This window comes from Manacus candei, unplaced genomic scaffold (assembly GCF_025592945.1).
Source record: "Manacus candei isolate 608988 ecotype Guabito, Panama unplaced genomic scaffold, ASM2559294v1 h1tg000015l, whole genome shotgun sequence".
Classification (NCBI taxonomy): domain Eukaryota; kingdom Metazoa; phylum Chordata; class Aves; order Passeriformes; family Pipridae; genus Manacus; species Manacus candei.
Genome location: NW_026138063.1, coordinates 1,352,964 through 1,366,365, shown reverse-complemented (window position 1 = coordinate 1,366,365; position 13,402 = coordinate 1,352,964). Strand labels below are relative to the sequence as shown.

The window sequence follows — 13,402 nt, the reverse complement described above, 5'->3', positions numbered from 1 at the left end:
ATCTAATAAAAATCAGCACCCACAAAATCCCCATTTCCCCTTTGCTTTGGAACCAGGGCTGAGCTCAGGGATGCCTTTGAGGATGGGCAGGAGCAGGAGGAGTGGGCACAAAATATTTTTGGGCTGTAACTGTCCTTTTTATGGGCAACGACTCTCTTTGTCTCAGTTTAAAGATAACTTTGTAAGAAAGGCACATTGTGAATATATCATGATTTGCTTCTCTGCTCCAAAGGCCTTTAGAAGGCCAAGGAAATAAAGTCTTGAATGGGCCATGTGAAAACTCAGGAAAGGAACATGGAAGGTAGAGCTCAGTGGAATAAAATCTGCAGGGAATGGCAAATTCCCCTCTGTATTGCTGATGGGGAGCTGTGGCAGCTGGGAAGAGTCCAGAGTGGGACCCTCCGGGGTTTTTCTGGATTTATAAGATCTGACACAAAAAAGACGATTTTAAGGTCTCCTTGGCTTGATGAGGAATGTGAAGGCTGTGAAACATCTTTTATTTTCATTCCAGAGTGGGACAGACACTCTGAAACCCCAAATACTTTTGAAAGACAAGACAGTAATTTCTTCCTCTCAGCAATGCAGTTTGGCAAACGAATTCTTCTTGGAGAAGGAATTCAGAGGCAAATTCTTTTTCTATTATTGTCTTCTGGTTTCTGTTCATGTGGGGTTTTGTTGCATTTTTTTGGATGCTGTGTTGCAAGATGCCTTTTATCCTCCAGACTTGGGCAAGCATTTTGTCCTAAGGCCTTGACCTTGGGATGCCCAGAGAAGCTGTGGCTGCCCCAGCCCTGGGAGTGTCCAAGGCCAGGTTAGATGGGGCTTGGAGCAGCCTGGGATAGTGGAAGGTGTCCCTGCCCATGGCAGGGGGTGGGACTGGATGGGCTTTAAGGTCCCTCCCAACCCAAACCATTCCATGATACTGTGATCACTGACTTTTTGGGGGATTTTTGGAGCTGGACTACACTTGGAGGCTGATCCTGTGTGGAAAGAGCCAGTTATGCTTCAGCAACTTGCTGGATGAACCCACAGTGGCAACGAACCCAGAGAAAGTTGGAGTATTTCTCGTGCATTCCTTTGGTTGCAAAGCATGTCTTGTGCAACCACACATTTCCAGAGGTGCTGTTAAATCATCCCAAATTGGTTTTCCCTGCCACTGAGGAGGAGCATTCCCACAAATCCTCCTCAAACACACGTACGTGCCCTGGTCTCAGGGGCAGGAAAACCAGCCTACACTATTATTTGCTTAAATTAGGGACATTCAGCCACAGTCACAAGGCATTGGAATGCTGGTAAACTGAGAATCCTCTCCTTAGGAAGAGCTGGTTGTTGGGAGCCTCATTTCAGCACAACCCCCTGTTGACTGTTGGCTTCACGAGCTCTGGCACAAAACAATTCTGGAAAACCACTTGCCGGGCAGTGAGGGAGTTGCAGCACATTCCCTGCTCTGGAATCCTGCAGAGCCACGGCAGAAACCCCTGGGGGTTGCACCAGAGCCCTCGTGCTCGTGGGCAATGATTGGGGTGAAACTGAGGGGGTTTGGTGAATTCCTGTACAGGGACACCCTGTGCTGGGTCAGGAACTGGCTGGAGGGCCAGGCCCAGAGAGTGGTGGGGAATGGGGCTGCATCCAGTTGGCAGCTGGTCACTAGTGGTGTCCCCCAGGGATCAGTGTTGGGCCCAGTTCTGTTTAATATCTTTATTGATGATTTAGATGAGGGGATTGAGTCCACCATCAGCAAATTTGCAGCTGACACTAAGCTGGGGGGGAGTGTCAATCAGCTTGAAGGCAGGAGGGCTCTGCAGAGGGACCTGGCCAGGCTGGATCCATGGGCTGATTCCAAGGGGATGAGGTTCAACCAGGCCAAGGGCCGGGTCCTGCCCTTTGGCCACAACAACCCCCGGCAGCTCCAGGCTGGGCCAGAGGGGCTGGAGAGCAGCCAGGCAGGAAGGGAGCTGGGAGTGGGGATGGACAGGGAGCTGAACAGGAGCCAGAGTGTGCCCAGGGGGACAAGAGGGCCGATGGATCTTGGCCTGGCTCAGGAACAGGGTGGCCAACAGGTCCAGGGAAGTGATTCCTGCCCTGGACTCAGCGCTGGTGAGGCCACCCCTGGAGTGCTGTGTCCAGTTCTGGGCCCTCAGCTCAGGAAGGACATGGAGGGGCTGGAGCAGGTCCAGAGGAGAGCAACGAGGCTGGGGAAGGGACTGGAGCCCAAGTGCTGGGAGGAGAGGCTGAGGGAGCTGGGGGGGCTCAGCCTGGAGAGGAGGAGGCTCAGGGGAGACCTCCTCACTCTCTGCAACTCCCTGACAGGAGGGGGGAGCCGGGGGGGGTTGGTCTCTTTTCCCAGGCAATGATCAGCAAGACAAGAGGGCTGGGTCTGCAGCTGTGCCAGGGGAGGTTTAGGTTGGAGATTAGGAAGAATTTCTTTGCAGAGAGGGTGCTCAGCCATTGGAATGGGCTGCCCAGGGAAGGGGTGGATTCTCCATCCCTGGAGGTGTTTAAGGACAGACTGGATGTGGCATCAGTGCCATGGGCTGGGAACCACAGCGGGGTTGGATCAAGGGTTGGACTTCATGATCTTGGATGTCCCTTCCGACCCGGCTGATTCTGTGATTCTATAATTCTCTGGAAAAGAGCAATTCCCTGGGATAAGCCCCCACTGGAGTAACTTGTGGATACATCTCTCTCCCTCCAGCAGTGGGGATCACACAGGGACCCAGAGAGCCCAGCTGTGACACTCACTTGGAAATCACAGAAAGTGGCATTTGGTGCCGTGTTCTCTCCAGCAAAACCCAGTGTGATGATTCGTGGAAGAGAGGATCCATATTCCCTGGGGTTAACTGCATTTCTCTGCCACACATTCCATTCTTTCAAGTTCATAGGAGTTTATTATCGTTGAGATCAGTCATGAATTCTTGTGGAGGATTTTATGTTTCACCAAATGCAAGATTTAATGCTTTGGGGGTTATCTGTCTCATCTTGGAAGAGTTTGGAGGGTTTTTCACTTTTTATTCAGTGCCCAAACTACTTAAAGCTGGATGTGCTGAAATTCTGCAGAGAAAGCAAGACAGAACATAGGAAATAATTCCAACAGACACATCAAACAGGAACTATTCAGGGTTAAATTGGAGTTGGTGTCTCTACATTAAGATGCTTTAAGAACTGGATATTTCAAGACCTTTAGATATTTCATGACCTTTTCAAACCAAAAAAGGAGAAATTTAGATGGGATATTGGGAAGAAATTCCTCCCTGTGAGGGTGGTGAGGCCCTGGCACAGGGACTGGATGAGCATTAATGTCCCTTCCCACCCAAACCAGCCTGTTGTTCTGTATTATACTAAATAATTTTTGATTTTGACTTTGGGTGATAGTTTTTGCCTTATTATGTGTTCTGAAGAAAAAAAGAAAAGTAATCATAAATATAAAGTAAATATAACCTTTGGAACTTTTAATTTCTTTTTCCAAGCTAAAGATCCCATGGTCCATGTCAAGGTGCCACCACACAGAGGGATTTCAAACCCAGCCTAGGGACCACCTAGGCTGACCTAAACAGCAAGGAATCCTGCCCAATAATGCTGATATCAAAGAAAGGTTTTCTCTTTGATCTCTATCTTTTTGTGTGTTTTTCTAAAGATGTCTAAACCTGATTTTTAGAAGTCAAGTAAAGGAGAAGCCATGACATGCCCAGGCTGTTGCTCAGGTGATTTAACCACGTCAGACTAGAAATAATCCCAGTTTTTATCTGTAACCACTGCACCACTTTATGCCCTTCCCTGCTCTGCAGAAAACCTTTATTTGTAGAATTTATTGTGCCACATCTTGATCTTTGCTTGGGCAAATCAAGGAGAATACACTTTATTTGTTTCCCATGATATGAACAATCATATGGAATGTCAGTCTTAAATCACTCTTCAGTCACTTTTCTGAAGACTTTCCCTTTGTCCTTGTTCATGCAAGGGGAAGAAATCAAAACTGGCTCTTCCTGGGGTGTGTGGGGGGAAGGCAAGAGGCATAAACTGGAACAGGAGAGGTTCAGACTTCCCACGAGGGGAAACTTTCCCACCACGAGGGTGACCAAATCCAACTAAATCCATGGGCAGCCCAGTGTGACCCTAGAGGGGACCTTGCTTGGAGCAGGGGGTTGGGGGAGAGACCCCCTGAGCTCCCCTCCAGCTGAATTATCCTGTGGTTCCATGAAGTCAACCATAAGGAAAATAAGCAGAAGAGCTTAGAAAAATATTGGAAAAGAGCTTCATTCTTATCTTTTATGAATCTTTCTCTTCTAATCAGCCCCTCAGACACAGTGGCATCAGATTCATTACGACCACTGACATCAGAATTCCCCATGGGCTTCTTTGTGGATGCACAGGAGAAGTGCTCTGTTAGCACTGCCTAAAGTCCTTAAAGAGAGATCAACATTTCTGATTTTGAAAGATTTCGGCCATAAAAATTCACTTTAGGCCAAAATTGCACATTCACTTCCTTTCTCACATTGTGCTCCTGAACAAAAACTGTCTCAGCATCTTCTGGTCCCTGAACCTTTTGTGCTTTACACCTTCTTAGTTGGGGTTATAGCACATCCCTACTGCACTGGAATCAGATGGAAGGTGTTCCTGTGGGACCAGGAGCCAGGTAGAGAACAATATTTAACACAACTGCACAGTGTTTATTAGGGGGGACACTGTAAAACGTGGCTCTGCCCCACTAGCGAGCGTGTGGTGAGACGGGGCAGCCCCAAACCAGCTCCCTGGTAAATCTGGGCCATTTTGCAGTGACAAAAGTTATGCAAAAAGAAAACAACCCTCTGCTTTGCTTTATCCCATGGTGTGACCCAACACACCAGTGCTGGCATGAAAATATATGAAGAGAGTTGTGGAGTTACGTGGAGCAGAGCACGACCCAGTTCTGTGGTGGAAACCCCAGCTGCAGTTCCCCACCGGCACTGGGGCTTTGCCAACCCCCTTTTCATTCATCCCTCTCCTTCCAAACACTCCCCATCCACAGAGACAGAAATATTTATGATCTTTCCTGAGGAAATTGCTCCAGTCCCCCCTGCAGCCCCCCTGCCAACATAAACAACAGCAGGGAGAGGACACGGCCTTTATCTGCATCTGATGTGTTGTGGTACTGTTTGATTTCCCTCTTCCAGGTGGGAGGGAGGTGCCCAGAAAGCCATAAAGCCCAAGGCACTGCCTTGGGTGGCTGCACTTGGCCACCCCACTCACCTCCATCCTCACCAAGGCCCTGGGCTCCCAGAGCCTCGTGCCCAGATGACAACAAACACTTCCAAGGAAAAGCGTTGCTGGACAAGCTGAGGCTGAGGGGTGGGAGAACAGCCAGGGGCCAACTGACCGTCTGACAGATGCTGGGATGGGCTCCAAGTCAAACATCCCATCAAAAACCATCCGTTCTCAGTCTGCCTGTGCCTTGGGCTGCCCCCAGTCTGGCTGATCCTCCCTGTCCTGGCTATCGGTGTAAAAATAGAAGAGAAAGGGAAAAGAAACCCAGAGGAGATATTGGGTTGATGGCTTCAAACTGCCAGAGGGCAGGGTGAGATGGATACTGGGGAGAAATTCCCCCTGTGAGGGTGGGGAGGCCCTGGCACAGGTTGCCCAGAGAAGCTGTGGCTGCCCCATCCCTGAAAGTGTCCAAGGCCAGGTTGGATGGGGCTTGGAGCAACCTGGGCTAGTGGAAGGTGTCCCTGCCCATGGCAGGGGGTGGGACTGGATGAATGCTGGAGGTTGGGAAAATGAGGAAGGCAAAACAACCTTCCTGTGGCACGGCACGGGCCTGGATTTTGGCTGGGAGAAAGGGAGGGCAGGACTGACCCCTGGCTGTGTGTTCACCTCCCCAGTTGTGAACCAGGACGGCCAACCCCTGATCGAAGGGAAGCTGAAGGAGAAGCAGGTCCGGTGGAAGTTCATCAAGAGGTGGAAAACTCGCTACTTCACCCTGGCTGGCAACCAGCTGCTGTTCCGGAAGGGAAAGTCTGTGAGTCAGAGACCATCCCTTTGGTGTCTCCCTTTCCCTGCTCCCCAACACCATTTCCAGAGGGTTTCACTTTGCCTGTGGTACTTTTGCCACTTGCAGAGTGCGTGGCAGGGACAGCCGGGGATGGAACAGCCCCAGCCAACGTCCTGCACGGGAGCTGCTGGTGGTGGGTCCTCAAGTTTCCGGGGCCTTAAAGACCATCTCCACCCCCTGCCATGGGCAGGGACACCTTCCACTAGCCCAGGTTGCTCCAAGCCCACTCCAACCCGGCCTCGGACACTTCCAAGGGGTGTCAGATGAGATGGTGGGTGGCTCACCCCGGATAACTGAGCTCTGTCCCCGCTGTGTTCCAGAAGGACGACCCCGACGAGAGCCCCATCGAGCTCAGCAAGGTGCAGAGTGTCAAAGTGGTGGCGCGGAAGCGGCGGGACCGGAGCCTGCCCCGGGCCTTCGAGATCTTCACGGAGAGCAGGAGTTACGTGCTGAAGGCGCAGGACGAGCGCCGGGCGGGGCAGTGGCTGCAGTGCCTCAACGTGGCCGTGGCGCAGGCGCGGCAGCGCGACAGCCACGAGGCCACCACCTACCTGTAGCTCTGCCACCACCCCTGGGGGACAAGGACAGCTGCTCCCTCACCTCCCAGTCCCAGCTCCTGCTCCTCAGGGACCCGTGGGGAGACCTGGTTTGCAGAGGGGGCCGTCAGTGACAGCGCTGGGTGAGTGGTGCCTGCCCGCCCTGGCACGGGGACACTGGTGGTGTGGGAGCAGCTTCCACCTTCTCATGGGAAATCTAGGGTTTTTTTAGCTCAGCCCAATGTCCTGAAATACAGGGAATATGGTTAGAAACAGCCTGGACCCCAACCCCTCAGCCTGTGCCCAGGTCTGGGTGGCTGCTGACGCTGCCAAGAGCATTGCAGGCCTAAGGACCTTCTGCTTCCCTCGGTCGCTTGGATGGAAAAAGTTAATTTTCCTTATTATTTAATCCCAGTGGACTTCATCCTTTTGCTGTTTATATGTGTCTGTGCTGCTTCTTTCAGGTTTAAACTGGGCAAATCTGAAAGATTTCACACTGCTGGGAAATGATTTAAAATATTTCACTGTTTCGATTTTCCCTCTTTTTCCTGCCTTTGCTCCCCTTTGTAACTGAATGTAATTTTTAAATTCTATTTTCCCTTTTTTTTGTTTTAAATTGTCTTCTCTGACTGTAACTCTTCAAAATTTCTCCAAACCTGAAAAATTCCCAGTTTGCTTGATTTTCTTTGTTGCTTTCAAATGATTCCAAAGTGGAGGAAGTTCTGCAGGAGAGACTGAAAGCAAAAGAGGGGGGGGGAAGGAATGAGAAGTCTGCAAGTGAAGAAATTAACTCAGAGATCAGTCAAGGCTGAGCAGAAATAAAATTTGAAATTTTCCAATGTATATTTTGCAAAAAAAAGTTGTTGCCAAAAAGGTGGGAAAATCAGGAAAAGTTGCTTTTTGCTGTAACATGTTCCTTGCACTCGGTGGCAGAAGGAGCCCACTGGTGTTTGGCAGCTCCTGGCAGAACGTGGCAGTGGAATCTGTTTTCTGGAATGTTGACCTGCTGATTTGGGGTGGTTTGGTGAGGAAGTCAGAGGGGCAGGAGGAGAGCTCTCCCAGTGGCCCATGAGATGCCTTAACCAGCTCCAGACTTCCCGAAGCTCTCGGCGTCCGGAGAGACGCTGGAACGTTCAAATTCCTGAAAACCCTCATATCAGCTGAGATGTGGAGGTGAGAGTCAGGCCACAGGGTGTGGCAAAGTGAGCAGAAGAACCTTGTTAAAGCTCAGTTCAGCCACAGAGGCTGTGGGAAGCCCATCATTTCAGGCAGCGGGGCCAGGGGAAGGAAAGGCACACGGGGGGAAATTTCCACGGCTGCTCTGGCCCAGGAGGAAAGGAGATTTCAGCCATTTCATTTTCAATCCCTGGACCAATAAATCCTTTCTTTGCCCACAGGACACACCACTGAGTCTGAGGGGAATGAAGTTAATTTCTAGGTGTGAACTCATGGGTTTATGGTCCTGAGTTCCAAAATTCTCTCCTGTACTAAACCCTGCGTTCACCCACCACGGTGTGAGTTCAGTGACATGGGAGGTTGGCCACTAAAAACAAGTTTTACAGACAAAATAGTCTGTATTTCTCAACCTGGATGCCAAGTTTCAGTCTGGCACCAAGGAGTGATGCCATCAGTGTCATGGCATCATGAGTGTAACACTCCTCGTGTGGGAGGCAAACAGGGCTCTGTTCCACCTGCTGTCCCCAGCCTTGTCACCAGCACTTCGCTGTCACCAGCCCTCACATCCTGCCCTCCCAATCCCAACGGGATGGGAACAATATGGGATGTGCAGCTCTGGAGTCAGAGAGAGCCTGGGTCCTGTGCCAGACAACCATTCCCTCAAATAAGAAGCTCAGCCACACTTCTCCTGACTTAAATTAAAACTTGGAGGAAAATAAAAGAGAAATTCAGCTGGTAACTTATTCTAGTCATGCTCCTGAAAGGAGAAACACAGAAATCGTCAATCTAGTGCAGGATGAGAGCAGGGAACTTCTCAAGCAAATATATAAATAGTTTTTACTGGTTCTTTTTAAAACAACATGTATAGGAACGCTTTGGATTTAAATCTCTGCCACCCTCTGAGCAGAGAAGGTGTTGGTGGCTCTGGCTGTGCTCAATTCCCTCAGCTGGTTTGCTCATCCTTGCAGATGACAACGTGAGAGCTCTCGGTGGGCTCAACAGAGGGTCCCTGGGCTCCTCTTGGACAAAGGGATGGATGCAAGGGCCCTCCTTGGCCCCAGCACCAGGACTTGGGGAGCGTCTGCTCCTCCCTGCCAGGAACAGCCTCTGTCTTGCACAACTTCCAGCACAAAAGGTATCATTGTCTCTCTCTGGGGGTGTGAGTTCCCCTTCCCTGTGCAATCCTGTTCTTCAGCAGGGTTTGGGGGGGGAGTGGAGCCTCACGGAGATGGGGAGAGGGATAAATCCCAGCCCTGTCCCTAAGATACACCAACCCCCCGGTGTGTCCCCCAGGGGCAGCAGCAGTGCCACTTCCAGGGGGTCCATGGGAGCAGGGGAGCTCTGGAGGGGTCCTGTCCGTGACCCTGGGGCTCAGCCAGCCTGTCCCCCTGTCACAGTGAGGCATCACCTCCCTGCCAACAGGGAGAGTTCCCAGTCCAAACCAACTCCCCCCATCCCTCTACAAACTGGGGGCACAGACCAAGGCTTAGGATCTAAACCTGAGCCAGCAGCTGGAAAACCAGACCCAAAACCAGACCAAAATCCAGACATGAACACTCCTGAATGGGACCAATTCCCAAACCCCCCAAGCTTCACTTCTCCAGGAAACAAATCCTTCACCATATTGCCTCCCACTTACGTGATCGTGCTTATGTGAGGGCAACAATGCGTGTTTTCCTGGAAGAGCTGATGCCCACCATGATTTCTGTGCCACATCACACGGACCTTCCGTGTGAATCCCAGCCTGGGTGAGTGTGTGGCCTCACATTGCACTCAGGAACAACTGGAGCCCAGGCACCGCTTCCTCGCCCGCCCGATGCTGGGGTGACAAAGGGAGTGGTGGGCTGGCTCTGGCACAGAGGAGCTGGCTCTGGCACAGAGGAGCTGGCTCTGGCACAGAGGAGCTGGCTCACACCTCGGGGCCATGCACTGCTCCCATCACACAGCACCTCTGCAGGGAGGACGGGAGCCGACCCAGCCCGGGAGCTGCTCTCCCACTGGCAGGGTGGGAGCACTGGTGGGATGAGGGGGGGCTTCCAGCTGTGTGCAGTCCACAGGGGAGCCCCTGGAGCACAGCCCTGCTGGGAATGGGAGTTGGACTGCATGACCTCCCCAGGGTCCCTGCCAGCAGGAATTATTCTGTGACCTACAGCAGGGCAAGAGGATTCCCAAAAACGCATTGGCAGCTGCATCACTGCGTCCAAACACCCTGCAAAGCACAGCCCGGAGCCCTCCTGTGCTGGACGGGGCAGCTGAGGGCGAGTTCCCTCCTCAGAGGACTGCAGAGAGAACAGAAATGAGGAACAGACTTCTCTGTGCCTGGCCATGAGCTGTTGGGGGGCGGAACAATGGGGGAAACCTGTTCCCCTTCCTTCCTTCAAAACTCTGCGTGTCACTGATGCCCAGAGGCACTGCAGCTGCCCCAGCCCTGGGAGTGCCCAAGGCCAGGTTGGACGGGGCTTGGAGCAACCTGGGACAGTGGAAGGTGTCCCTGCCCATGGCAGGGGGTGGAACTGGAAGGGCTTTGAGGTCCCTTCCAACCCAAACCATCACATGAAGGGAGAGCAGCACTTAGAGCTGCTCCCAGGCCGGGTTACATCACAAGTAACACCACCTGTTTCTGCAGCTCAGGGAACACGAAGAACAAAATAGTTCCATGGTAACATTTTGTAGGATAAACAGGAAGATTAGTGATATTTAGCCAGGCAAATAATACAGAATCATTGATTTCTCTAACAAATTTAACTACTTCCTGTAATTCTTTGTTGCTCACGAGCAAATAATTTTTGTTTCAAATATTCTATTTTGTTCTATTATTCCCTGAGAAATTCTTGTGTTCCTTCTGGTTAAGTGTTTGCAAATGGCTCTCTTATGACCCCTCACACCTGGGCCATGCTGGTCAGATTTTCTGCCCAAACAGATATTCCCGTGCCCAGGTGGGATGGCAGGATCACCATTCCCGAGTCAGGTGGAAAACAAGAGTGTTCACCCACAAACCTCCTCATTAAAATGTTGTTTCCTCCTCGGTGCTAAACTGTGCTTGAAAATTCAAATTAATTTTTGTTGCCATATTTTCTGGTTTACTGAGCCCCAAGGGGGTCACATCCTGAAATCCAAGCCAGGATTTCCAAGCCCTGTGTGTGTGGGGCTGGCTGGGTGTGACTCTCCCAACCCTGTGCACTTCCATGGGGCTCCCACTGACGGTGTTTCCCAGAAATATGAACCATATTGCACCGACACTGCCTTTCCAGAGCTGAGCCCGGTCCTGGGAAGCTTTCCAAGGAAATTTTACCCTACAATTCCCTCCTCCTCTCCACACAAAGCGTTCCCCAGCGTGTTGGACAGGAACGGGGGAACACGGGCGATAAATGCTCAGGTGTTGCCCACAGGCATCACACACAGTGCGGGGAGAAATGCAAGAAGCTGGATTTATTTTTCCAGCTTTTCCAACTCCAAGCCCAGCAGCCCACGGGAATAACCTTGCCTGCCTGTTGTTGACAAGTCATCTAATTCATCTTGATGCTGGTGACTAATATTCCTTGGTAAAATCCTTGACCTCGCTGAGGTCAAGTGCAAAATTCCTGTTAACTCCACCAGGGCCAGGATTTTACTGGGATCCCTGCCTGTCCTGGTGGCACCCCTGCAGCTTCCTACACTCACCAGGCTTGGGCACCTGCAGGAACATCATCCCTCCCCACTGACAGCCCTCAGGCACCTGCCTTGCAGTGAGGAGTATTTTGGTGAGAAAAGCTCCTTCTCTCACTTTGAGCAGCAACAAGGATCATCTGTGCCTCCAGCAACCTGCACTGTGCCCATCCTGTGGGGTGTGACCACCCTGCTCCTCGTGCCCTGGGGCAGGGGCAGTTCTCCAGCAGCTTTTCGTGCTGAAATCGTAGAAGGAAACAAGAAATGGGGTTTAGTTGGGATTTTTTTTCCATAGAAACATGCCTGCAGCAGTTAGGAAGCACTTAGACTGCACCTGTGTAGGAACAGACAGTGATTAATTAGATGTCAAATTACAGCTCCATTGAGTTGGCTCAATTATACCATAAATCTCCCTGTTGTCCAATTAGGCAAAGAAAGAAGCAAAATGAGACTTGATCCATCTGAGTGTTTCAGTGAAGTGAGCTGGAGCTCTCACAGCAGTCTGTGTTGGGGTTGGTCGTGTCAGGACATGGAAGTTTTTCAGGGCCAGGCTGGACAGGGCTTGGAGCTACGTAGTCTAGTGGAAGGTGTCCCTGCCCATGCAATGAGATGGTCTTTGGGTTCCTTCCAACCCAAAGTCTTTTATGATTCTGTGATAATCCAGGCAATTTAATTAACTACAATTTTTAGTACAAACTGGAATCACTTGCCTTCGTTAGGACAAAAGTACCAATATGTTTAAGCAACAGTTATTGTTTAAGAGCCAAGTTTTGCCCCCTGGTCTCTGTCCCTGCCCTTCCCTTCTGACTCCTCCTCAGCAGGGAAATCACCCCAGTTTCAGTGCACAGAGCCTGGGTAAAGATCATCAAAAATCCATGATCACAGAAGGGACCTGCCTCCGGGCCAGGAGCAAAAAAACCCCTGTTTTCTAGTTACTGGAATTATTCATGGAAAAGATGTGTGTCTGTGAGGGGGTCATTTGTTTCCACCGATTTTTTGTAAAAGATAACTTTGTGTTGCCACGTAACAGTCTTGTGAAGGGCTCCAAACCTTTGTTAGAATGACTCTTTATTCAAGAGTAAACAACAGGAGGAGGCCACGTGTCACAGAACAGACCCTGTTCCCAAAGGTCTCTGCCTGGCTGAGCTCTGGGGCTTCCAGCCCAAGGGAAAACATTCATGGCCGGGGTGTTGTTTTTCCTTTGAAGGACAGAAGTGTGAAAATCCTTTGCTCCAGTGGCGTTCAGGCAGCAGCAGAGTATGTTTTTCCAGCTGTCCATGACTGTGCCTCAGTTCACAGAATCACAGAGTCCTGGAGTGGTTTGGGATGGAAGGGACCCTAAAGCCCATCTCCTCGGAGCAGTACAGGATGGGGGTCACTGTGCTCTCCCCACATCCCTTGCAGGTGACACTTCAGGGGCCTTTACCTGCTTAACATGACCTTTAATAGTGAGATTTTCACAGGATCACAGAATCATCAAAGTTGGAAAAGCCCTCTAAGACCATCAAGTCCAACCATTCCCCAGCACTGACCCATGTCCCCAAGTGCCACATCCACATGGCTTCTGAATCCCTCCAGGGATGGGGAATCCCCCCCTGCCCTGGGCAGCTGTGCCAGTCCTTTTTAAAGCAAATTTTTCCCAATCCCTTTGGGAGAAAAGAGGGGAAAAAGAAGTTTCATGGACTTTCATGGAATTCTGAAAAGGAAAACAACGACTGATGTAAGGGGGATGGGATGGATGAGCGTGTCTGTGGTCACTGTAAATCAGGGGCACAGGCACCCCAAGTTATTCCTGCACGCCCGAGGCTGGAGGGCCTCAAGTTTTCTCCTGCAGAGAATGCCAACAAACACTCTGGATCCACCACACCTCCCACTGGGCCTGGTGGTTTCAGGAAAGGTCTGGCTGGATGCATCTTGTTTGGATCATCACATTCTGGGTTAGGAAATACAGCTTGTCATGAAGCCCAAGAATGCCAGCAATGCCTTTTGTCCACCAGTGGGTTTCAGCAGCTTGTTAAAC

General features: G+C 51.0%; 1 protein-coding gene across 3 annotated transcripts in view; it reads left to right on the top strand.

Annotated features, from left to right (window-relative positions):
• VEPH1 (ventricular zone expressed PH domain containing 1) overlaps window positions 1-7,241 on the top strand; it is a 61,153-nt gene extending 53,912 nt beyond the window's left edge. For all 3 annotated transcript variants that reach the window (XM_051781836.1, XM_051781837.1, XM_051781835.1), the window contains 2 exons: window positions 5,856-5,992; window positions 6,346-7,241. In XM_051781836.1, the coding sequence (XP_051637796.1) occupies window positions 5,856-5,992; window positions 6,346-6,582 (374 nt within the window). In that variant the 3' untranslated portion in view covers window positions 6,583-7,241. The remainder of the gene's footprint in view (window positions 1-5,855; window positions 5,993-6,345) is intronic.
• Window positions 7,242-13,402: the final 6,161 nt, after the last annotated feature.